Here is a 25,650-nt window from a genome sequence, read left to right on the forward strand (position 1 = left end):
GTTCATTGTAAGTAGTGATTTCATGTGAAACGTGCCTCTCCTTTTGACTGAACCTAGAGAAAGAAGCTAAAGAGCAACAGTGAACTTCAACAATGCTGAACATTCATCTGCAGACTCATGCAGCATCCATAGCATAGCACAGAGAATTTAAGAGCAACTTGGAAGATGAAGGGGACACAGGGAAGAGCCACAAGTTTCTTTGCAAGGTCTTCAGTAACAAGAGAGAGAATGTCCAGATTGTGTGGGCCAGGAGTGACCTCATCACTTAAATGACATTTACAAAGCCTCTCTCTGAGCCCCAGGAGGGAGGGTAGTAGGGGGAAGTGGGAGGAACCACAGTGGGTCTGGGGGAGGTAAGCAAAAGAAATCCAAATGATTACTAAAGTAATGGGAGTAGAAATCTATACTCTTACCACTCAGATATTTCCAGAAATACTTCCAAGTCAACATACACAAGCAAACAAAGGAACAGGCACTAGCTTGTACCAAAAGTTCTGGGAACCCTGAGGTGGGGAAGATAATGAGCTTGGGGAAAAAGAAGCAGAATCAGGCCATAAGTGTCAAAGCCACCAGATCTGGGGTGGGCACAGGAGCAAGGAGAGTGCACGTTCCCACTTGAACACATTTAATTATATTCCTAGACAGACAGACAGGCCAGAGATATTAAACACTAACAGCTTCTGCCCCTGGAATTCATTTCTTGCTGGGTGATGTGGGTGAGAAATGAAAGGCTGTACAATTTTATTACACTGAATTTTCAGTTTGTCAGGTTCCATCAACTATCTCAGGTACCCTGGGACTAATCTGCATCTTTTAGGATGGAGACATATCTCTCTAACAGAGCTCCAATGACTATTCTCTATCTGCTTATTTTATGCATTTCTAATAATACCAATGGGCCCAGATGCTGTTACAAACTGAAGCGGCCTAACAGCTCCTCTAATGAGAAGCATACATTTCCCTGAACTCTGATATTACTGAGTCCAAGCACCTCCAGAATAACTATAATATGGTATGCAAACAGAAACGTCTAAACTGGAAAAACCATTCACTCCTCTGACAGAAGGGGATTGGGAGAGACGAAGGGAGGACGGTTGAAGCCAAAAAGCTTTAAAAGTGAGGAGGGGGGCACCAGAGAGCAATCTGTGAAGATGAGACAGACCCTGGTCAAAGGGCAGGGCAGAGCCCTTGACATTTTCCTGAGGAAAACGATAAGCTGTTACTTTAATACACACTGAAGGGAACAGCAAAGGACTGGAATAACTTCTTTTCCCTTTATAAGAAATAAGACACAAATAAAATAAGGTGCTTTGAGTGATGTTAAGTCTCTGTCCTCTCAAAGTACAAACTGGCCCGATGATCCTGGCTGTCCCAATGGCCAACGCCAACAAATGGAGCTCCCTGCCAAGTCTCCATGCAGAACACAGGGCACCTGCTCACAGCAGCTGCACTAAGTCGCAAAGAGGAAACAGGGTCCAGTAACAATAGGGAGGACAGTACAGGCTGCACACCCATCCACAGGGACCAGCCTCCAGCCAGGGCCGGAGGGAGCAATCAGGCTGGAAAGGTGCCCAGGGAACGCAGCAAGCTGGCAGCCCCTCCGCAGAGACCCACCCACAGATTCTGTCAGGCAGTGTTTCCAAAACAAGCCCCGGGTGGAGAAGCAGATACTAAAGGCAGCTCCATATAAATAAGAATGTGGCTTTCTCCTCCTTCCAGACCAGCTTACAAAAGACAACAGCACATTGAAAAGTCCAATCCTCCCCCAGCCTCCCTAGTAATAAGGAAACTATCCTAGGAGTAGCAGAAGGATAGACCCAGAAAGTCAAGAGTATGCACAGCCCCAACCCCCAAATGACAAAAAGTAAATCCCACCAATGAGAATAAAATGAGACATTAGACTAAGAACATGTGAGTATCAATTATGTGCTGGGGAGTGAGGGAGTAACAGATATGAAGAAATGAGCAATCTAGTTTACCCAGAAAATCAAACTAAATGGGGCGGGGGAGGCACATTTTAAAGGAGAAACTAGAAACTACAGTCATCCATTAAGCAAGTTGTCCAAAATCAGCAGGACAGCAGAAACAACCAAATTCAGGGAACCACTGTCTAAACACAAAGATGCAGACACTCACTTAAAGGGGACCCTCACGAAGGACCCGATATAGTGAAATGGAGACCAGAGAGACTAACTACATCAACTGCCCTCTAGCAGAGAGATGGAAAGGTAAGCAACACGAAGTCCCCCAAACGCCTTCACAGATCAACTGAAGAGATCATCCTGGGAAACAGCAATATATCGAGTGGCCACCGAAAGACACAACCCTGAACGCAGCAAAGGCATCTGCATTCAAAACCAGACTGACAGCCTACTAGATGGTGAGATTAAGGCCCAGGAAATGCAAACAACCCATAAACGGGCCACAGATTTTCAAAGGAGGGTTGAAATGGAATGACATCCACAATATGCCTAAGCAACAAGCCTAAGCAAATGGGTTTTTTCCTATCATTCATTCACTAGGAAAAAAGCAAGCATCTGTGTCCTTCAGCTTCCCCTTCTAGACTGAAAAGCTTTTTCCAAAACAGTGACATGAACTGATGCAGCTTCATCCATAATCTATCATCCAGTCTAAAGTCTACCTTGTGACCACAACACATAGTTACGTGTCGAGATTAGACACTTAGCCCTGCTGGTGTGGCTCTGTGGGTGGAATGCAAGCCTGCGAACTGAAAGGTCACCAGTTCAATTCCCAGTCAGGACACATGCCTGGATCACAGGCCAGGTCACCAGTTGGGGGACTGAGAGAGGCTGCTAATTGGTACATCTCTCACACATGGATATTTCTCTCACTCCCTTTTTCTCCTTCCCTTCCCCTCTCTCTAAAAATAAATAAATAAAATCTTTAAATACTGTCCAAAAGAGACATGTCATTAAAAAATTTAGAGATTTAGTTCTTAAAATTATAAACACCTTACTAATAAAAATAATTCCCCAAATCCACAGTATTTGCTATGAGACATGAGGAACTTAAATGTCTGCATTTTGAACTGAACAAAATTTTCCCAAAACAAAGCTAATTAGCCCACAAAGGAATGAAACCTGTAGCCCTGGCACTGGATGACTGCACTGAACTTCCCTTGAATATAAATGCTTGGGGGGGGGGGGGAGGCAATTTATCTAAACACAGTGTAGGTAGCTGTGCAATCAGCATCTCATAAATAAAGAGAAAGATGAAGTGAAAGCATTCTAATTGATTTTCAAATTAGTCCCAAGCAAAGAAATAATCTGACAACCAACAAGGTCGCCAACAGTAAAAAGACATATACAGCCCTCAGGGGAAACGTGCACCTAAAAACTTCAATGAATCAAGATACCCAAACTGCTATGAAAGAAGACTATTTGGGAAAGCCTGAATAAGAATAGAGATGTTAAAAGAATGTCAATTGGGAACCAATCTACAAAAGCACTTAAAATCTTAAAATTAACCCCTTTGGTAGACTGAACCAAATTTGCCCTGTGCTAATGGAAGGGAGGGCTAATTAACCCAATGCCTGCAGCCAGACTCACTGGGAGTGGGGAATGGAAGGTGTTCACAGAAAACTAAGCCTTGTGCAACCTGGTCATCAGAACAAGTAATCCAATTAGGAAACAGGAAAATGGGAGTGCAAAAACTCCCTCCTCTTGACACCAGTACACTAGTCAAGTTGAAATGGCAATCAGAAGCAGTCAAGGAGATTGGCAAAAGACTGGGACCTTACAGGCAAGCAGGGGCTGGAAAGAAGTATTCCAAGTCATGAAAGGCAAGGACCTACATCCAAGATTGCTCTATCTAGCAAAGCTTTCATTTCGAATGGAAGGGCAGATAAAGTGCTTCTCAGATCAGGTCAAGTTAAAGGAGTTCATCATCACCAGGCCCTTATTTTATGCAATGTTAAAGGGACTTATCTAAGAAAAAGAAGATAAAAAACATGTATAGTAAAATGACAGCAAACTCACAATTATTAACAACCACACCTAAAACAAAAACAAACTACGGAAACAACTAGAACAGGAACAGAACCACAGAAATGAAGATCACATGGAGGGTTAGCTTTAGGGGAGTGGGGGGGGAGGAAGGTACAGAGAATAAGTAGCATAGATGGTAGGCAGAAAATAGGCGGGGGGGGGGGGGCAAGAATAGTATGGGAAATATAAAAGCTAAAGAACTTAAGACACATGGACATGAGCTAAAGGGAGGGAATGTGGGTGCGGGGTGGAGGAGAATGAAGGGGGGAAATGGGAAACCGTAATAGCATAATCAATAAAATATATTTTTTAAAAAAGACTGGGAGGTGGTAAAAATGCCTCTCAAAAGCGATACATGATTTAAGTCTTAAGTCTCAGAAAAAAAATTGATTTAAACATGTATTAAATGCCTGTATTCCAGCACTCTGCAAGATTTTTAAAAAGAGGGAACATGAAGCTGAAACAGCCATGCCCTCCCAGCCCTGAGTTTAGGCTTCACAGTGGAATGCATAAATTAATGGTACAGGATGACACAGAGGTAGGATACATGTGTTTGGAAATCTCCAGCCTAAATGCGCCTTTAAGAACAAGCACAAGGAAGAGGGTTATCTGAGCAAAGAACGATGTTAAATGGTCACGGGACAGTAAGTATGATGGTGCTGTCCACTCTGGAAACAGAATTACTGCAGCCCATGGGACTGAAAAGAGGCCAGAAATATGAACATACCAGCACCAGCAAGACTTAGATAAATAGAAAATACAGAACTATGTAATGGTGGTGGTTAGATGAAGAAAGAAGAGAGAGAAAGAGACAGATTGCAGAGGTAAATGCACATGATTCAGGGAAGGATTAATGCCCAAGACCCACTTAGGTGAAGCTAACATCCCACAAAAATTACTTGAAGGAAACAAGTAAGACTATGGGAAAGGCGATGCATTAAATAAAGGAAACAAAAGAAAATATAATTTGTAGTAGGGAGAAGAAAGCAAGTCAAAGGGAAATAGAATAGGTTCTTGCTGTCTTCTCCAGGTCAAAATCCACCTGTAAATGGCGAGAGGAATGTACGTGCTAGGAACTCTGCTGCCTGCCCAGACACCCACGGCTCTACCTCACCACGCTGACTCAGGCCTGCCACTGGTGATTCCCCCAGCGGAGGGGCAGGCTGTACCTACATATGAATCACTGCACAAATGACGGAATCTTCAAAAGATGAGCTAAGACAGCCTCCTAATAATTTTTTCACTTCTCTAACAAAGAAGATTTCAAATGTTCTTCTCAAAAAATGCCCAGATCAAACAACTCTGAACCCTACGGAAGGCCCCTGCCAGCACTCTAGAATATTCTCTGTCTTTTGATCACACTGCTGCATTCCCCAAATCTCCCCACTGGAAACTGGTGAAATGCTATATCCATTTCAAAAAGCTTTTGCTTTTCTCCAAGGTCCTTAATGCCAAGCTGGAGTCCCTTTCTAATTTGCTATTTGCCTTATGCTCCCGTCACAAGTGCGAGATCACAGTCAGTGGGTTTATTGGTTCACCCGCTTCACTTAGGGACTGCAGTTCCACAGCTTTCTGTTGGTGTGCATCTCTAAGTGGCAGCATCATTTGCTTTAGGGTCCAGAGAGACCAGTCATCTTGCTTTCAGAAATCTAAACTAGAGGGAATAGGTTGGGAACCGCTTTTAATCGTGTCTAAATGGCAAAGGACCCTGGGGCCCTGTGCAACAAATGAAGTTATTAGCACCTGAAACTGCCCTGCCTCTGACAAAAAGGCCTTTAAGAATCCCAGGGCATCACTCATAATATGCTTACTGCAGCTCTACCATCAACTGCCTACATAGGAGACCCTGTGGGGTCCGGTCTAGGAACAAGCCCTTTCCCTAACCAATCCCTCCCCTCTCAAAGGCAGCACTGGGAGAAGAGCAGATTGCAGCTTTAACAAAAGTGATCCTTTTAGTGCCCAGGTCTGATTATTGAGAGGCCCTATTGTGAAAACACATTTATGTGGCAAATAAGTTCAGAGGAGGAAAATGAAAAGACAAGTGATAGAAATGAATACTAGGTAAAAGCACAGGCTGGAAGATCAGAGGAAAAGCTCCACCTTTGGGTGTCCATACTTACCAGTGGCCCAAGCTGAAGAGGTAGAGGGGATGTGTGTGTGTGTGTGTGTGTGTGTGTGTGTGTGTGTGCAGAGAGAGAGAGAAGCTAAGGAAGGGAGTTTGAGAGAAAAGGCCCTGCAACCAAAAGCAAACTTTCTGCACTTAACACCTAGAGGTTGGGTAATTTATGTGCCTGATTTGAAGGTAAATCTCAGCCCAGATCTCTCTGCCCACTACAATAGCACTGCATGAGCGGAATTCATGGGTGAGTAAGTCAGCACCTTCATCTGATGCCAAAGGGACGCATTTCCATTGTCATTAACACTGCAAGTGTAACACAAAGCCCACAGCAGTCCTGGGCAACAGAGCACTAGTTCTCCAGTTTCACATCAAAGCCACTTGCTCTCTAGGAAGTCCTGAGATTGTGCAATGTGCTACCTCCTTTAAGGCAGGAGCTCAGAAATCCCAGAGCCTTTCTCCAAGATTTAGCACCTGTTTCTTTGTAGCAAACAACTGGATGAAACCAACTACACAGTCTGCCCTCTGTATCCATGGGTTCCACATCCATGGATTCAACCAACTGCAAATCAAAAATATTTCAGAGAAGAAAAATGTAGTGAGGCAGAGTGAGCAGGAGCCAGGCAGAGCCTGTGTGCGAGACCGATGTCCTTGCCAGCAGCGCCCAGGGAGTTGGTCCACACTGCAAGGAAGATGAACACCACCAGAAAGATCATTTGCCTGACTATATTTGAGGTGGAATGATTTTGTTGACTTTACAGATGAATGAAAAAAGAAAATTAGGACTTCTGGTCAAGATGGTAGCATAGGTAAACACAACTCACCTCCTCACACAACCACATCAAAATTACAACTAAACTATAGAACAACTGTCATTCAGAATCATCAGAAATTGAGCTGAATGGAAGTCACACAACTACAGAATTAAAGAAGAAACTACATCTTGACTTGAAGGAGGGGCAGAGATGCAGAACGGCTGGTCCCACACCCGGATAAAAATCAGGATGGATAGCTAAGGAATGTAGGTTCCCAACCCAGGGTTCTACTGCCAGGAAGATAAGTCACCATAACTTCTGGCTGCAAAAACCAGCTGGGATTGAGGCTGTGAAAGAGAGAAACTGGTGGACTCCCTAACGGTTCCTCTTTTTAAAGGGCCCACACAGACTTACTCAAACTGGCCTCCTCTGAGCGCCAGTGCAGGGACAGCAGACTGAAAGGCATCGGAGACATACGGAGAGGAACTGAATAGTCCAGCCTAAGGGCAAGAGCTGGGGGGCAACTTTCCCACAGACAAAAGTGCTGCCACTGTTCCTTTTCCGAGCCCTCCCCACACACAACTATAGAGCCAGCAGGTGGGCACCACATCTAAGACTCCATTGACCTGGTTGTTTGCCCTGCCCTGGTGATTCCCTGAGGCCCTGCTCCACCCAGCTTTCAGGGCCACCCAAGCTGTTTCCAGTGGCTTGCCTCAGCCCTTGCTTCAGATTTTCCTAAATTCTCTCAAACAAGCAGCATCTGGCTTGAGTGAGCCCTGTACCTCTCGCTAAGTAAGTCCAGGCCAGGCACAAGTAGCAGCCAGCCTTGGTTCACAGCTTAGCCTCACCCAGGCACCTCCAAGCCCAGCACAAGCAGCCATCTGCAGACTGATTTGTGTGACCCCAGACAAAACACAAGCAGTGGCTGACCCTGGATGTGCCAATGGCAATCAAGGCTCAACTATAAGAGGGTGTATAAAGACCTCAGAAAGGGCACACCTCAAGTACCCAGCTTGGGTGATAGGGGAGGCTGCACCACTGGATCCTACAGGACACCTGCTATATAAGCCACACTACCAAGACACAGAGTCACAGCAGCTCTACCTAATAATACATAGAAACAAACACAGGGAGGCTGCTAAAGTGAGGAGACAAAGAAAAATGTCCAAATGAAACAAGAGGACAAAACTCCAGAAAAAAAGAACTAAACAAAGTGGAGACAAACAAGCTATTAGATGCAGAGTTCCAAGTACTGTTTATAAGGATGCTCAGTGAACTTACTGCGAATTTCAAAAACATAAAAAAGGGCATGGAAACCATTAAAAAAAAGAACACTAGAAATGAAGGATACGCTAATTAAAATAAAGAACAATTTACAGGGAATCAACAGTAGAGTAAATAAAGGCAAGAATCAAATCAACGATTTGGAATATAAGAAAGCAAAAAAACACCTAATCAGAATAGCAAGAAGAAAAAAATACAAAACGATGAGAATAAGGAAAGGAGCTTCTGGGACAACTTCATGTTTACCACCATGTGCATCATGAGGGTGAGGGAGAAGAGAGACAGCAAGAAACTGGAAGCTTATTTGAAAAACTAATATCAGAAAACTTCCCTAACTTGGTGAAAAAAATAGGCACACAAGTCCAGGAGGCACAAAGTCCTGAACAAGATGAAAATAGACCCACACCAAGACGCATCAAAACTAAAATGCAAAATGTTAAGGACAAAGAAGAGTCTTAAAAGCAGCAAGAGAAAAGCAGTTAGTTACCTACAAGGGAGTTCCCATAAGACTGTCAGCTGATTTCTTAAAAGAAACTTTGCAGGCTAGAAGGGACTGGCAAGAAATACTCAAATGGATGAAAAGCAGGGATCTACAACCAAGATTACCCAGCAAAGCTATCAGTTAGAATGGAAGTACAGATAAAGAGCTTCCCAGATAAGAACAAGTTAAAGGAGTACCTTACCACCAAACCAGAATTACATGAAATGTTAAAGGATCTTCTTCAAGAATAAGATGGAAAAAATATGAACAACAAAATGGAAACAAATACATATCTATTAGCAATTGACTATCTAAAAATAAAAAAACAAGATAAACAAGCTGAAAAGAAACAGATCATAGAGAATATTTTGACGGTTGCCAGATGGGAGGGGTGTGGGCGTGATGGGCAAAAAAGATGAAGGGATTTGGAAGCACAAATTGGCAGTTACAGAAGAGTCATGGGGATGTTATAAAGTACAGCACAGAAAAAGAGTAGCCAAAGAACACATATACATGACACATGGACATGCATATGGACAAAAGTGTGGGGACTGCCTGAGGGAGTAGGGAGTTCTGGCTGGAGGGGGGCAAAGATAGAAAAAATGGGGACAATTGTAATAGTATAATCAACAAAATACAATTTAAAAAAAGAAAAGAAAAACGTTATGTTTTTACTGACATGTACTATGTAGCTAGGCCTAGGATGATTATATATGTATTGAACATGTACAGACAGACAATATAGTGTTAACAACTATTCACAGAGCATTTACATTGTATTAGGTATTACAAGTAATTTAGAGATAATTTAAAGCTCACGGGAGGATGTGCTTAGGTTGTATGCAACCACTACATCATTTTATATAAGGGACTTGAGCATGCACAAATTCTAGTATTCACAGCAGGCCCTGCAACCCATCCCCTGGGGATACTGAGGGAAGGCCCCACGTACTGCAGGATCACCACACATCGGCGTGCAAACGAGCTCTCGGCCTGAAGGAGTTAACAACTCCAAAGAGTCAACCCTGGATTCACACCAAATAATTCAGAAGCACAGTGCCACACAAATAGAATCAGCAGCACTGGCCATCCAATTGTAATCTTTCTGAGGGAACTATTACCTTGCTTTTTTAACTCTCTTATCACACTTTCAAGCAACAAATCAAGTTCTAGCCAAAATCTGAAGCATGAATTCCGGGGAACTATTGGAAAGCAGCTGCCTATGGTGAAAACAGTTCCTTTGATTGTGCCGTTTTGTACAGAGCCCTTTGTCTAGCTGGCATTAGAAAGTAACCAAAATGGGGGAGTGGAAGTATACATTTAGCCTTGGGCAAACCCTTCTTGCCTCTATGTATAATTTAAGAGAAATGACCTAGTCTCTACAAAAAAAGAAAACCTAATTTGTCTTACTCTCCCCACAATATACAGATGTCTCAGCAGATCTATATTTGCTGACACATTATTAGAGGTTTTAGGGTCCGGGGAAGATAAACATTCAAAGAAATCTCCCCAGCCTTACTTGAAGGTCAAGCCCTATCTATCGGGTCATCATCTGGGAGTGTGTAGGGGGGCCTACCCTGCAGCAGGAATCACTGCGGGCCATCTGCCTGCCCTTGAGGAAGCTCATGCAAAGACTCCCGTTCCTTAATCTGTGTCTTCTCCCCCTTTGCTCCGAACACCAACACCATAAGCTGTCAGGATATCCTTTTCTCCATTTAAAGGCACTGACCTCCTGAAGATGTCCAAATATTAGACAGAAGGCAATCTCCTGAGTGTTTTATTCAAGGTCCTCCAGTCCATCCACAGTCTCCAAATAATCCTCAAGCACTCTGTCTTTCTGCCACTGCAAGACCATCCCCCTATTCCTAAACAGCCCTCAGCATTTTCATTGCAGAGTCTACCAGCCCTGTTCTAACTAGGACGGCCATATATTCTTGAGCACTCTGTGTGTCTTCCTCAAGGGCGCCTAGCCAAGGGGACAAGGGCAGAATGGGAGCTGAAATTCAGCCTCTCTTCTGTCTACCAAACCATGTGCCCTGACATGAGGCTGCCTGGAGGAAGGGGCAACCTTCTCTAATTTGGTCAGGAGTGCCATATGGGCTAACAGAGCTCTGGCCCCCACATCTATGTCTTGAGTACTTGACTGGTCTCCCCTTGTATAAGAACAGTTGGTATAGAATAAAAAAGACTAGAAACCAAACTCCCCAAGGAGATGGGTGCTGGCTTGCCCAGTCATTACAGACCTAAATACAGTATACCCTCAATGGAATCTCCAGGGGATTTTTAGTCCTACATGCATACTGTAAATGATGGTAACTTTAAGATAAACATGGAGCAGAATCTTCCACCATTATCAGTTCTGTGAAATTCTTTAAATAGAAAGGCAAGAACTCTGACAAAGACTGCTAGAGCTACATCCACAAATTCTCCTTTATTACACCATTTGCCCCCAGGGCCTTTTTGGTCAATAGAGACTTACCAAAAGAAACACCAGAACTCCTTGTTACAGATTAGTTTTCACCTAGTATGATCTTATAAATGCAAATTACTGTCATGTTTTGTAAATGCAAGCCACCAACACAAGAGTACTCAAATCCCAATGTACCATTCTCAGGTTTAAAATTCTTTCAAACAAAATCAAAAAGTGCGGCATGCAGGTTTAACACGTGGCCCCTGCCTAACCCTCAAGCCCACTTCCCCACTCTCCAGCGTTAACTGCCGCCTCTGCTCCAGACACACCAAATTATCTGCAGCACATCGTATGCCCATGTGCTCTCCCTCTCTTCACAAGTACCCAGAGATACTCACAGAACAAGCAAGATCTGGCCCCACCTACACTTTGTACCACAAAGGCTTCATACCACTCCTGCCCCATCCAGTGTCCATTCCGTACTCCCAAACTCACCCAGTTCTTGTCAGAACATGTCTTGTCCCCTGCTTTTCACTTAGCTAACTCCAAATTGCCCTTCCTCAAAGAAGCTCTTCCAGATTATGCATTCTCCGAAACCCTAAACTCTTCTGCCATAACACAAGTAAAATTACTTGTGTATTTCCCCTACTAGAATGTAACGTTCCACGAGGGATTGGTTTACTCCCTTCTTACATCTCCGGAATAGTATCTCTGCAAAGTGCCTCCCAGTAAATATTCACCAATGATAATGAACCCATTCATTTGAATTCCTAAACCTGTGCTGTCCAGTACAGTAGCCACAATCGACATGTGGCTGTTCAGCCCTAGAAATACACTAGAACAGAGATGTGTTCCAAGTGTAAAATACATACAAGATTTCAAAGACTTAGTAAAAGTAAAAATATAAGTAAAAAATTAGGTAAATATCTCATTATCTCTTATATTCCTTAAGTGTTGAAATGTTTTGGATTTATCCAATTGAGTAAAATGCATTAAAAGTAAAATTTTAATGTAGCAATTAGATAGCTTAAAATAACAGCAGTACAGCTCACATTCGTTGCTTACATTATGTAGCTACTGGACAGTGTTGGTCTACAGTGCCCTCTCTCCAATCTGCTACTGCTCTTCATCTGCGAACTCTCAAGGTGTATACACTACTGCTCCTGAGAAGACCTCCCCAGCATCTGCCACAACTGGGATCTTCACAGTACCCCCCCCTGTGTTCACGGTGCATTACTTTACCTTATTGAACTTATTTCTTATGTGAGCCCTCATTACAACCTTTTAAAGGAATAACGAGTAATAATGGCAATCATTCCTTATTTTTCAATCAAAAGCCAAATGTTGCAGGTTCTTAAGAGCTAAGCCTTACTTAGAACTTTCTTAAAATGGAGAAAAATTCTCAGGAGTGAAGGAAGAAGAAAAAAACAAAGAAGGAAGAAAAAGAAAGAAGAAGTGGGAAGAAGGCAGAAGGAGGAGGAAGAGGATGAAGAAAAGATGGAAGAAGAGGAAGAGGAGGAGGAGGTAAGCTTCCTTGGAGTAAAGAACAAGGAATTCTATCAAGAAGATCCTGTCTAAACTAGGGCATAAATTCCAACAACTTCTCATCATCCACTAGGTTAGGGAAAATGCATCCATTACACCCTGAGGAGTTTCAAAGGACCCTAGAAAAACTAAAAATCTTCAGGAATAGTTTAGTTCTTATTCCAGAAAACCTGTCATCATTCTACCTAAGCTATATCACTCCCAGCCCCTACCAAAAACTGCTTAAAATTCAGCTACATAGTCTACATTAACATAATGCTTTTGGCTGATGATGCAGGCACAAAAATTAACGTTTAAGAATTTCAAAGTTGTGGTTGCTGTGGGAACCTTAATTCCAACTGTATGGCACAGATGCAGAATTGTGGACTACTCCCAATACTGATAAAACTGGAGATATATATTTACTCTGTGCAATGAGGCAGAGCTACAGTTACTGAGAGAAACTTACTTTGGCATTCCTAGGCTTTCATGCATTTAAATTCTCAACCTTACAATACTGTTTGCTACATTCAACTGCCTTCTCCATAGGGGAAAAAAGTGGAGAGAATGAACTGGCTGATTGGCCAGACATTCAAAGAACCCATTCTGTATGTGTTTCTTATGCATAATCTGATTCAAAAGACAATCATGGTATTTTTATTTTACTCTTATGAGCTGTCTGTAAACTCTCATGCAAATGAAAACAGGGTATAAATTTCAACTAGTGAATGTACCAAGTCATGTGGACCTGCAAAACATCAGAAAAGTAAACTTCACGACTTTAGAACTACAAAGTAGATAAATTTTAAAAGCAGATAACACTAACTTCAACCATGCTTTTTAGGTTATGAAAACTGTCCAAACATTTGCCCATGTCACTGGCTTTCACTGAAAACCCAGTTCTGTGATCAGTCAACACAGCTACACACTTTGGACTTTGGTTATCAGAGGGCAAAAACAGGAACTATAAAGGTGTCTATAACAACAAGTGTAAGAAAAAAAAATCAACATCAATCCATATTCCCAACCTCTAATAACTCATTAATGATGGAAAGAAAATGACATCAAAATTTAGTGCTCGCTTCGGCAGCACATATACTAAAATTGGAACGATACAGAGAAGATTAGCATGGCCCCTGCGCAAGGATGACACGCAAATTCGTGAAGCGTTCCATATTTTTATTCTATGCTGCAGAGAGAAAGAAGGAGCTACTACCCTTTGCAACAACATGGATGGAACTGGAAAGCATTATGCTGAGTGAAATAGGCCAGGTGCTGAAAGACAAATACCATATGATCTCACCTTTAACAGGAAGCTAAACAACAAAACAAACAAGTAAGCAGAAAAAAAAAACCCCAAAAAACAAAGACACTGAAATAGAGAACAAGGGGATAGTGACCAGAGGGGAGAAGGAAGGGAAGTTAAGGGGAAAAAGGGGGAGGGATTTGGAGGAACAAATAGGAAGGACACAGGGACGAGAACTAAGGGGGGGAGGAAATGGGAGGGGGGTGGGGAGCAAGGGGCTGGGATGGGAAAAATAGACAAAAAACTGTACTTGAAAAATAACTAAATAAAATTAAAAAAAAAAAAAATTTAAAACAAAACTGTCTGCAGACTACCAATTCTTATAGTTTTCACCCTGAGCATGATTTCTCAAAATTGATAAACCCAAATCATACACACTGGTCAGGCAGGTACCTACGCTGCTAGAAGATCTAACAAACAGAACAAAACAGTGTAACTAATAATTATAGTTACCACTTGGAAAAGATGACTGGACGGCCCCATAAAATACATATGGGAATATTATATTCATTTCTTCCTACAGCAAAAACATACGGAACTGTCCAATCAAAATGACCAGTAGAAACAGGCCTCACTACCACGGCATGTGAGACGCAGGCCTTCTCCTCTCCTTGTTCTCAGAAAAACAAACGCTCCCTAAGAAATAAAACTCATTCACCACCTCACATATCCCAACCTTAACTCCTCTCTAGCCCCCAGGGAGGAACACCAGCAGTGCCCAATCACAAAGAAGAGGAGCAGCGAGTGTGGTTCAGGAGAAACCGAGGCCTGACCCATAACAGCTGGGCTTCAAATATTAGGAAATTTTTGCAGATTTAAAATACTGGTCTTTTAGCATTCTCAGACATATGTACCATATTTAACTAATTCTCTAGCCCCTTCCATTGGGTTTTTGAAGGGAAGCTGCACTGCTTCCCTATTCTCACCTGAGTGTTCTCCCCCTCCAGCCTCGGGGGTCGGATGCTGGACAGGTGGATGGTCTTGTAGTCACCGGAGTTCAGCTTCACAACAATGGCATCAGCATTCAGCACCTGCATCACCTGTGGGCAGGAAGGCAAAAATGCTTAAACCTGCTGCAGTGGCCCAGACACCATAGCACACGTGCTAGAGAACAAGGCCTTCCACAGTAAGGGGGAGAACTGAGATCAACAGCCACTGAGGCAGATCTAACATCCTTCATAGGCAATGATCTTGGAAAAAAACTATGTTACAACTGCCAGTGACCAAAGACCTGATTATGATTTCTCACAGAGGCTGTATCATTCATAAAAATGGTCAATCTTTTTTTTTATCTTTTGCCCTGACCAAGACATGTGGTTAACTACAAAGCTTGTGAACTAGAAATCCAGTCTCTACTTGTTACTGAAGATTTTCCTGGAAGCAGGCTCTAAACTAAAATCAATCCCTATCTCAACGTGAATCTAGGAAAAGGAGAGAGCTGGATTAGAAGAAGGTACCAGCACTACATGAGAAAGAAGCAAAGTAGGATGCCCAAAAGAGAAGAGGTAAATCAAAAGCAAATGAAGGGCAAAAAGGACTGTCATCTCAGCATGGAAAAGTCGTCAGTCTCACAAGCAGAATCATTAAACTGTTAAGACATTAAATACTTCAGCTACCTTGAAAGCCACCTTTTCAGAGCCCTACTATGGGGACTTTGTTTTGGAACCCCCGATCAGTGACAGTGGACCCCACTCTCAGCTGAAAGATTAACTTCCAGTCTGAGATAACTTACAAGGAAAACTATTCAAAAGACAAAAGCACAAATATTCCTCTGTGGAGGTTATCAGGACACTCCACTAACGTGAACAGAATAAAATTCCACTGAAACTGGAGCAGCACCACATCAGGGTTACAACGGAAACTACAATTCAGCCACCAGTCTATAATTCTAATTACACTCAGAGCCCGTTGTTATATGGCTATTCCATGTTTCGGGTTTTTTTTTTTTTTTGCAAGCAACACTTTGCTACAAGGTAGCTATTGATTACAAAACAGCGTCACCATCCACTTCATCTGCAGGAACAAAAACACCTCTTTTAGGCTTTAGTCAAACCCCATCAGGATCCAACAGACAGCCGAACAAATACACACATTTACTTGCAGACTCCTCCAAAATGGATATCCTCTACCTTTTTCCAAAGAACCAGCCAACCACACACCAAAGACAGTGATTTAAGGGACAATCTGAAGAAAGGGCAAAAAGCAAAAACAAGAGAAAAATTATACATAACAGGAAACAGCAGGAGGAAAGTGCTATCAAACAGAACGGATGAAATAAGAAAGATGATAACTGGAATTGAGCTGTAAATCCACGGAAGGCTGCCTGGGGCTGGTGGATGAAAGACGTCCCTGGGTTTTCCCACCATAAGTAAAGGAAGCCATGTACCGAAAACCATGCCACTAACAGGAAAAGTAATGAAAGTCTGAGAAATAGCTGAGTAGATTGGGAGAGTAAAGGAGAAATATACATTTTTTTAAATTATATTTATTGGGCCAACACTGGTTAATAACACTATATAAATTCCAGGTGTACGTTACAGCACAACGTACACTCAATGTGTGCTCACCACGCGATGTCTAGTTCCTTCCCTCACCCTTCTGCCCTCTCCGCAGCCCCTTTTCTAATTTTCCACTACACATAAGGTTAACTTGCAACTCTGAAAGCAGCAAGAAACCAGTCTCAAATAACCATAGCCATTCTGCTATAACCTTTATGACAGATCTAATTATCACAAAGACTAACCACTAAAAACCAAAGAGCCAGAACATAAAACTCATCTGGCCAGAAAAACTTGGTGAAGTCCACAGCTAAGCAAAAGCATGGTCTGTGGTCACACTAAGACCAAGTCAAGTTCAGGGCTGATTACCCAAGTTTGGATGGTATCAAAGGGCACAGGACCCTCCAAATCAAAGAGCCCTTTAGGCAGCCCAATCACAAAAACATGCCCACGAGTGCAGAACTTAAAAACAGTCCACGAGACACAACCCAAAATACAGATTCAGTAACTGAATGACAAAGAGTGCACCTTATTCCCAGTAGACATCAATGCCAAGTAAAAATGTCTATCATAGTGGAAACTTCTTCTCATTCCCTAAAGGTACCATCAGTAGCTTAGAGAACTGACCAAAACAGATAAAAGACAATTTCCCCATCCTTTAAAACCCAACATCTGGGTGGAAGGAAACAAAGTATTAAATGGATGACAGAACACTCCAAGGATGAGGTATTCACGATACATGCTAGTCTGCTATCCCACCTTCAAACCAAAGAGAAGGAAAGTTCCACAAAGCCATGCCAAGCAAAATAGCTAAGTAAAGCAAATCACTACCACCCCTCTCTCAAAGGTACCAAACCCCCGCCCACGGTAAAGGAGAGAACTGTTCATCTGAGATGAATACACATCATTTCCTAAATCTCAATAATGAACAGACCTACACATTTCCCTCACTCCAAAACTCTTACCATCAATTGCCACAAACACTGAGAAATTTTGATAATCACAAGACATGAAAATATCTAGACATTCTCTACTCCCTAGTCATGCTAAGAGAGGAATAAAACCAGGCAAAGTATCATAGTGCTCACACCTTCACCCCTTGTTACAGAATGTGAACATCTAAGCACAACCCTGTGACAAGTTACTGGCGTTCATCACCCCCGGTAATGCATTAGCAGCAGGAGCAGGGAATGGATTCTTGAAGCTGTAAATTTCAGGCCACAGCAGTAGACTTTCTCTACTTGGCATCTCCCTGATTAGAAACCTCCTCTTCAAGACCTGTACACCCAGACGCTGCCAGCTAAAAGAGGTCTGGCTTTCTGGTGAAGGGGTGTACGGTGAGTGCATGTGTGTACGTCTGTATGTGTATTTAAGGGGGATTTATGAGTTACTATTCCTCTGTAAATTGTGTCATTACTGTCCGGAGAACAAGCAGCTCCAGAGCCGAGGCATGGATGAGGCAATAAAATAGTAGTTCTACTCACGTACTGTGCAATAAGTAAAATGCAGAGTGGATTACTACCCAAAGCCTGCTCATCAGCCCTGTTACAGACCACATTTATAACAGGGATAATATTTCCTATGGTGCCTTTCATCAGGATAATTTCAAGTATGCCCACATCACTCACTCTCTCCACAAGCTGTAGATTCCTGTTCCATATACCCACACACATACCCACACACCACACACTCTAGGAGACAACCTAAAGCACAGCAGAAATCTACACTAAAAAAAGTCACTAGGTGGACTTGAAATACACGCCCTAAGTCCAAATCCCTCCCCATTTCTGGAAGTCCAAACATATAAGAAAAAATGAGTGGTTTACTAGTGACGGGTGTAAGCTAAGGGCTGCCACAAGTTAAGAGGAGGGCAGAGTGCTGTCAGGGGCAGGGGCCATCCAGTCCCATCTCTGGCTCCCTGCCACACTCCCCATCTGCAGAGCCCATCCACAGTGATCACTGGGTGGTGAAGGGCTGGTGGTGGTCAGCTTCTTAAAGTCCTGCTACGCATATAAAATGAGCAAAAGGGGCCTACAACAGCCTCCTGAGCTACAGAGACACTCAGGAGAGCTCCCACACACAACTACCAGTATTCCCAAAGCTAACTAAATTATCCGTACTGGATAGGAATAAAAGGACCAGCAGCCCAAAAGGGGCTTTCTATAGGCACCAGCAGGGTGTGCCACTGATGGGAATAGGACACCAAACACCATTCCTACTCTCTGAAACAATGATGTCTAGCCTCTTCTCCTGCTGCCTACAGCTATAATGCTGTGTCTATTCTCCCTAAAACTAATCCTGTAAGTGTTAATGATGTAACACCAAAAGTGGCCTGGAGTCACTGCATGGTCCCTTCCCTGTCCCCCAGTACAGTACAGCTGCTACCCTGTGAACTTGACAAAATACTAAGCATATTTCCTGATGAAAATACCTCTAGGCACCTAAGCATGATCAAACAGACTGGATACTGTAACAGGTACTTCAAAGGAAACCAGACATCAGACAAATTCCCATAGACGGGCATCCTACAAAACACCCGACCAGGACTCCTCAAAACTGTCAAGGTCATCAAAAGCAAAGAAAGTCTAAGAAACTGCCAAATCCAAGAAGAGCCTGATGAGACATGACAACAAAATTTGGTGTACTATTACGGATGAGATTCTGGAACACAAAGCAGACATTTGAGAAAAACTAAGGAAATCTGACTAAAGCATGGACTTGAGTTGGTAATAACATATCAATATTGGTGCAATACTTGTCATCGTTTTGCCATGTCAGGAAATAGTAGGAGAAACAAGGGGAGGGAAGGAGGAGCAGGAAACTCTCTGTACTACCTACCCAATTTTTCTTTAAATTTAAAACTGTTCTAAAAAAAATAAAGTCTCTACTATGTAAAAAGTCTCTACTATGTACAAAAGACTATGTACAAGTCTTTTCTATTCAATCATTTTATCAGATATCAGTTTGCTAACTTAAGCTATAAACTAAGTCTTGATATCTTTTTCCTTTTTTTTAAAGATTTCATTTATTTATTTTTAGAGATAGGGGAAGGGAGGGAGAGACAGAGGGAGAAAAAGATGGATGTGCAAGAGAAACATCAATCGAATGCCTCTCGCATACCCCCAACCGGGGAGCTGACCTGAAACCCAGACCATGTGCCCTGACTTGAAAGTGAACCTGTGACCTTTCTGTTCACAGTTCAGCACTCAATCCACAGCCACACCAGCCAGGGCTTGACATCTTTTTGGTGTAACAGAGGCTACCTCTGCAATCAGATCATCCATAAAAACTTCAGCTAAAAGCCCTCTGACCAAAAAGTCAAGGAAATAGCTAGTATTTTTTTTGTTCTCTCCACATTACCAAAGGGTGTGGGGGCAACTTTCCTCACAAGTCCCTCTGTGTGCTATAGATGAGAGTAAACATGGCTGAGACATGATCTGCTTGGGGAGGAGAGGTGGCCAGTTTCCCAGAGGAAAAAGGCCTTGAGCCCCTTCCTCTAAAGGCTTTTATTGGGTTTTAATACACAGAAATACAGGATGGCAAGGATCAAACAGAAGATAACATTTCAAAGAAATCTGAGTGCTTAGTCTGAGTCAGTCTGTCAGGAAGAGAGTTTTAGAGTTTCCTGCTCAAACCCTTAACATATGAATGAAAGCACTCTTAGCAGAGCAGATTTCACAGGTTTATCAGGAATTCTTTGTGATGCCAGATTTTTTCCCCAGGACACACTTTAGCAAGGCAAGGAGCTGCACCCCTCTCCATCAGATATTCAGGCTTAATAGGATTAGAGCCAGGAAGTGCATCTCCCAGAGAACATGGGGACATGGGCTCTGGGCTCTGTCAAAGCCCGGGGCAGGGGGGGAGGGGAGTCCATTGCTCCCTCTTTGTCACAGCCCCCCAAGTCCTTCCATGATGGTCTCCCACGTGATTGAGTCTGGCTTAGGTTGCCCCCCCCATTGTGAGGGGTCTTACCTGTCACTGACTTCCGACCAAGCTTTGGGGGCAGGGAGAGAAAACTGAGGTAGCGTCTGCTAACAGAGATAAGCTTTGTCTCCTGTGGTTCACATTCCAGAGGTCACTGACTCATCCTTAGCCACAGGGGGCAGAGAGCTACAATTCCTGAAACCAGGCAGAGCGGTCCACAACAAAAGGGGAATATAATGAAAAAGTCTACAGAATGCCAACAACATTAAGAAGTATCCTTGCCCTGGCTGCATGGCTCAGTTGGCTGGAGCATCGTCCTGTGCACCCAAAAGGCTGCAGCTTGAATCCCTGGTTGGGGCACATATGAGAGGCAACCCATAGATGTTTCTCTCTCACAGTGATGTCTCTCTCGTCTCTCTCTCCCCTCCACCCCGTCTCCCTCTCTCTCTTCCTATCTCTAAGCATATCCTTGGACTAGAATCCACTGCATCCATGGATATCTTATAACCTCACCTCCAAAGCTAGACATGGCCACCAATACCAAACAGTTCACTACTCAGGGCAATCTCCCAGACAGAACCCTAGACGGTAAGGTTCTTGAAAGCAGAAACCACTTCCCATTATTCTGAACCACCTCAAAGCACCTTTTTCAGGGCTCTGTATTTTGAAGCAATCAATTGGTACACAGAACCAAACTAGAGGCCTCTAACCAGGCAGGGTAACGAAAAGACTCCACCTCCTGAGGACATGCTGCCCCCTCACCAATGCCCGCCCAAACACCCCCCCCCCCCCCAACTGCTGTGTTATTCAGGTCTGTGAAATCTGCAAGGCCCAAGCATCCAGCAGCAGGGACAGAGAAGCAAAGCCACGTGCTCAGGGGACCATATGGCTACAAACAGCACAGATCAGCTAAAACGCCACAGGGAAAGCAGGCAGGAAACTGGCAAGCCACGACAGGCACAAAAGTCTCAAGTAGGCTCAGCTAATCGCTGTGAAATGAACATGCCTCTCTGCTAACCTGGAAAGACAAGAAGAGCCCTCCCTTGCACTTCTTTCCTTAAGAAGTGAAACTGCTTCAGCAAAGAATAGAAACCTTTCAGTAGGCTGCATGTATCAAGATACTTTGCTGAGTTACGAATTTCTCAGAAGTGAGACTGTTGGCCAACAGTCTGATTTACAGTGTTGCATCAGTTCCAGAAATCACCTATGGTGTCTCAGAGGCATTCAGTTAGAGTTCGCAGGTTACCTTCTGTGGGCCTTTCAGGCTACGTAGCTGCTCCCTATTCAATCAATTCCTAGGAGACAAGGTGGCTGTCCAACTACGTACACGAAGGCCCCGCCATCTTAGGACATTTTTAGGTTTCATGGCATTAACAGACATTTTAAATCAAGTAAAACAACTACAAAACTGCGAGTGGGTTCTAGGTTATAAAAAAAATGCAGACAGTTTTTTCCTTTTACATTTACTGCTGATATCCCAAGGTCTACATGAGGGGTTTGCAAACTATGGTCCAAAGGCCACCCATCCCACTGCCTATTGCTGTATATAGTTTTATTGGAACGCGAACACACGCACTCGTTCACGTATTATCTACAGCTGTTTTCTTGCTACAATGGAAGAATTAAGTAGTTGCAACAGAGATTATATGGCCCATTAAGCCTGAAATATTTATTATGTGGCCCTTTGGGAAAAAGCTGGTCAACCTTCATTCTATAACATATTAAAAAATGAATACACATCGGGGCAGGTATATACTAGTTAACATTTCTGGAGAGATAGTTGGCAAATATGCTCCAAAACATTCCTAAGGAAATAACTGCCCTTTACACAGAGCTTATTCCATTTTCTAAGTATGGAAAAACTCACAAACTATATGAATGTCAAACTATTGGAGATTGGTTAAATAAATTATGATGCTACCAAACAATGAAGCAGAACGTTATGAACAAACTAAAGCAAGCTTGAACATTTACTTTGGTTCCCTCCCTAAGTACCTCTAAACAAAAATAAAGGAATTAATTTTGTTATTTTATTGACATAAGCTCAAAAAGACAAAGATTAATAGAAGAAACTTAATAGCAAGAAGATTAATAGCAACAAACTTTGGAAGCTGGAAGGCAAGATGTATGACTGGTCACAATATTCAGACTCACAAAAACTAAATCCTGAGAAATTTAGTGGTGAGAAAACACAATAGCCAATATGATTTATACGCAAACTTCCCCCATCATCAAAACTAGGATTGGTTTAAAACTTATAGAAGCACCTGTATTTCAAGATACATAAGTCTACTGCTTCTAACCCAGTGTTCAATACCTCACTCTTAAAGCAGAGAAATAACCAAGGATCACCACAGCACTGAGGAAAGCCTCTAACATGAAATAAGGGGCCAAAAAACCCAAAAGGGTTCAAAAACAATTTGGAGAACACAGACTATGCAGGGAAAAGAAAATTTGTTTCAAAAGACTGTAATAATTTCCTCAGAAAGGTAAATATAGATGATATTCACCTCTGAAACAAGTATTAGATGTTTTAAGTACTAATAAGAAAAACATTCAGAGAACAAAAGAGATCTCTAAGAAATTAAAATACAGTACCATAAATGAAATAACAGAAGGGCTAAGAGGTAAATATGAAGAAATCTAGAAAGAACAAAAAGACAGAAAGATGGGAAATAGGAAGAAAAAAATTAGAAGACCAGTTCACAAAATCAAATATCCAAATAGGAGTTCCAGAAAATAGCAGAGAAACTAGATGGAAATCAACAAACCAGTTGAAGTTCCCAGACATAAAAGGACTAAAAATTAAAGCATATGACGGATGATTGCCCCCTGCACCTCAAAAAAACCCCAGCATGATCTCCCAGAAGGCAGACCTCTTGCGGTACAGGCTTCCCCAGCTAGGTTAAGTATCCTAGCAACCCATCTGTATCAGTGACTAAGCTGGCATTGTTGTGAGAGGCTGCATTCAGCTTCAATGAATTTGTTTTTTGAGGACTCTTGCACCGCATTTGCCCATTTCATGATGGGTGATTTATGAGCGTATCTGCCCACACTGCAGTTTTTGGGGGTTCATCTTATAATATATTCACACATAAATAAACAAAGTGCATCACTATGAAAGTTCAGGATAAAAAAATTTGCTAAAATCTTGCGGAAAGAAGAAACAAATGATATAAGGATGGAGTGGGAAATCAGAACACTTTCAAACATCTAAAATATAAGAAAAAAATCTCTAATAGCTAAATGACAGTGGAGCAGTGTCCTCACAATTCTGAAGAAATATAACTTCTAACAAAATTCCATACCCAGCTAAACTATTATAAAACAGACACAAAAGATCTCAAAATATTGACCTACCAAAGCATTCTTTTCCCAAGAAGTTAGAGAATCGGTACCATCAAACTAAAGTATTAAATCATAAAGAAGTAGCCAAAGGATCCAGTAAACCTAGTTCCAACCCAGGGATAAAGCAAAGAAAAGTGCAGAATAACAGTGAAGAAATACAACAATGACAGCTCTATAACAGGAAAAAAGAACTGTTCCAGACTGGTACAGCTCTGGAAAGTAATGTTGACAAAGTTAAAATTAATAGACTGGATGTTTGTTTTGAGAGAAGATTTTTACAATACGTAAAAAATACACATAAAATCTTAAAATTACTAACTTCAAACAAAACAAAAAATTGTGCAGGAAATGGAAGATATGTACAATATGCTATACGGCTCGGTGGTGATTACCATATACTGACTAAACTTTGAATATTAATTTAATCAGAATTATGATATAGTCCTAATGGAAGGATTCGGGAAGGTTGCATGCACACCCTTGTGAATATGTGTGTGTGAATGAAAAAAACTAAATGCTCATTTTTCGTGGTGTGAAAAAGGGGTTACACCTAACACTGAAAAACTTAAAAAGCTCAACGCAAACATTTTATTGAGCCAGGGATTGCCAAGAGTTAAAAATGGCTGCCTCAAGGGAGAAGAAGAATGAACCAGTTCATTTCTTAATAAACTCAGAGTTCTTTAAATTCATATTAAAAACAAAAATTACAAATATGAAATTATACACAAAACAGTTCTTTCCTATTAAAATACATGCTTAGCTTGCAGACCATACAAAAACAAGTGGTGGGCCATGGTATATCAACCCTAAGATAGACACTATGATAAACTGTGTTTAAAAAGAAAGCTATGTCACAGTAGCTTCATTTAGTGTATATTCTTTTTTATTCCTTTTTTCTATTCTAAAAATAGAACTAATGCTTAAGAATTTCAAAATCAAATAGTTTTAAAACCATTTACCTACCTACAAATACATTTTTCTCTCTATTCTCTAAGCAGGTTTAAATCGAAATGACCAAAATTTATGTTTAAGCTATTTTAGGAGAATGAGTATTCCTCATAATCTTCAATCCAATAGTTACTAGGAACAATCGGCTCTATCCTGGCATTGCAGTGAATAAAACTTAACTGTAATAAAAAAAGCCTTATTGTGTCTTAAAACTAAACAGGAAGGACTTCCGGCCAAGATAGAGGTAAAGGTAAACACACTGTGCCTCCTCACACAACCAAAATTAAGGACAACAAAAATTTAGAAACAAAAAAGCACATAGAACTGATAGAAAATTGAACTGTACAGAAGTCCAACAACCATCCATCCAGACTGGCAAGAGGGGTGGAGTCAGTGGCCAGAGAAGAGGGGTCCTGGCAGGAAAAAGAGGTGCTGGTGAACCCTGGGGGCGCAGGTGGCAGCCGGCAGACTTCAGGCACGGGGTGGCAACGAGCAGACCCAGTGAAGCACGCAAGGCAGCTGGCTGACCGCAGTCACACATTAGTGTACAGATAAACCAGGTGAAAATGGGCAGCAAGACAGACCGCGCAACCCAGGGCCCCAGTGACAGGAAATAAAGCCTAAAAGCACCGAGTGAAAACACTTGCGGCGGTTGAGGTGCCAAGAGAGACTCCCAGCCTCATAGGAGAGGTCGTTGGAGAGACCCACAGGGTCCTAGAATGTATACAAGCCCACCCACCTGGGAACCAGCACCAGAAAGACCCAGTTTGCTTGTGGGAAGCGGCAGAAAAGATGAAATCCAAGAGAAAGCAGAGCAAGCGCCACTGTTCACTCTCTAACCCCGCTCCCACATATTGCATCACAACCCAGAGACTGCGTTACCCCACCCTGGTGAACACCTAAGGCTCCACCCCTCATACGTTTACCAGTTGCCACCAGAACCGCCCAAAAAAACCTCAAATGGAAGAAAAGGTCAAAGCCCCAGAGCCAAAACATCTAAGCAACTAAGAGATAGCCAGCCTATCAGATGCACAGTTCAAAACACTGGT

At 42.4% G+C, this 25,650-nt stretch overlaps 1 protein-coding gene and 1 non-coding gene across 2 annotated transcripts in view; one reads left to right on the forward strand and one right to left on the reverse strand.

Annotated features, from left to right (window-relative positions):
• SND1 (staphylococcal nuclease and tudor domain containing 1) overlaps positions 1-25,650 on the reverse strand; it is a 431,795-nt gene that overhangs the window by 353,802 nt on the left and 52,343 nt on the right. The window contains exon 10 of the mRNA XM_037167720.2: positions 14,810-14,923. Coding sequence (XP_037023615.2) covers positions 14,810-14,923 — 114 coding nt within the window. The remainder of the gene's footprint in view (positions 1-14,809; positions 14,924-25,650) is intronic.
• On the forward strand, positions 13,652-13,758 carry LOC128626151 (U6 spliceosomal RNA). Its single transcript, XR_008390077.1, has one exon. It is a non-coding gene; the product is annotated as a U6 spliceosomal RNA (small nuclear RNA).

The sequence above is a fragment of the Artibeus jamaicensis genome, unplaced genomic scaffold, assembly GCF_021234435.1.
Source record: "Artibeus jamaicensis isolate MK-2021 breed Jamaican fruit bat unplaced genomic scaffold, CSHL_Jam_final scaffold_3307, whole genome shotgun sequence".
Lineage (NCBI taxonomy): Eukaryota > Metazoa > Chordata > Mammalia > Chiroptera > Phyllostomidae > Artibeus > Artibeus jamaicensis.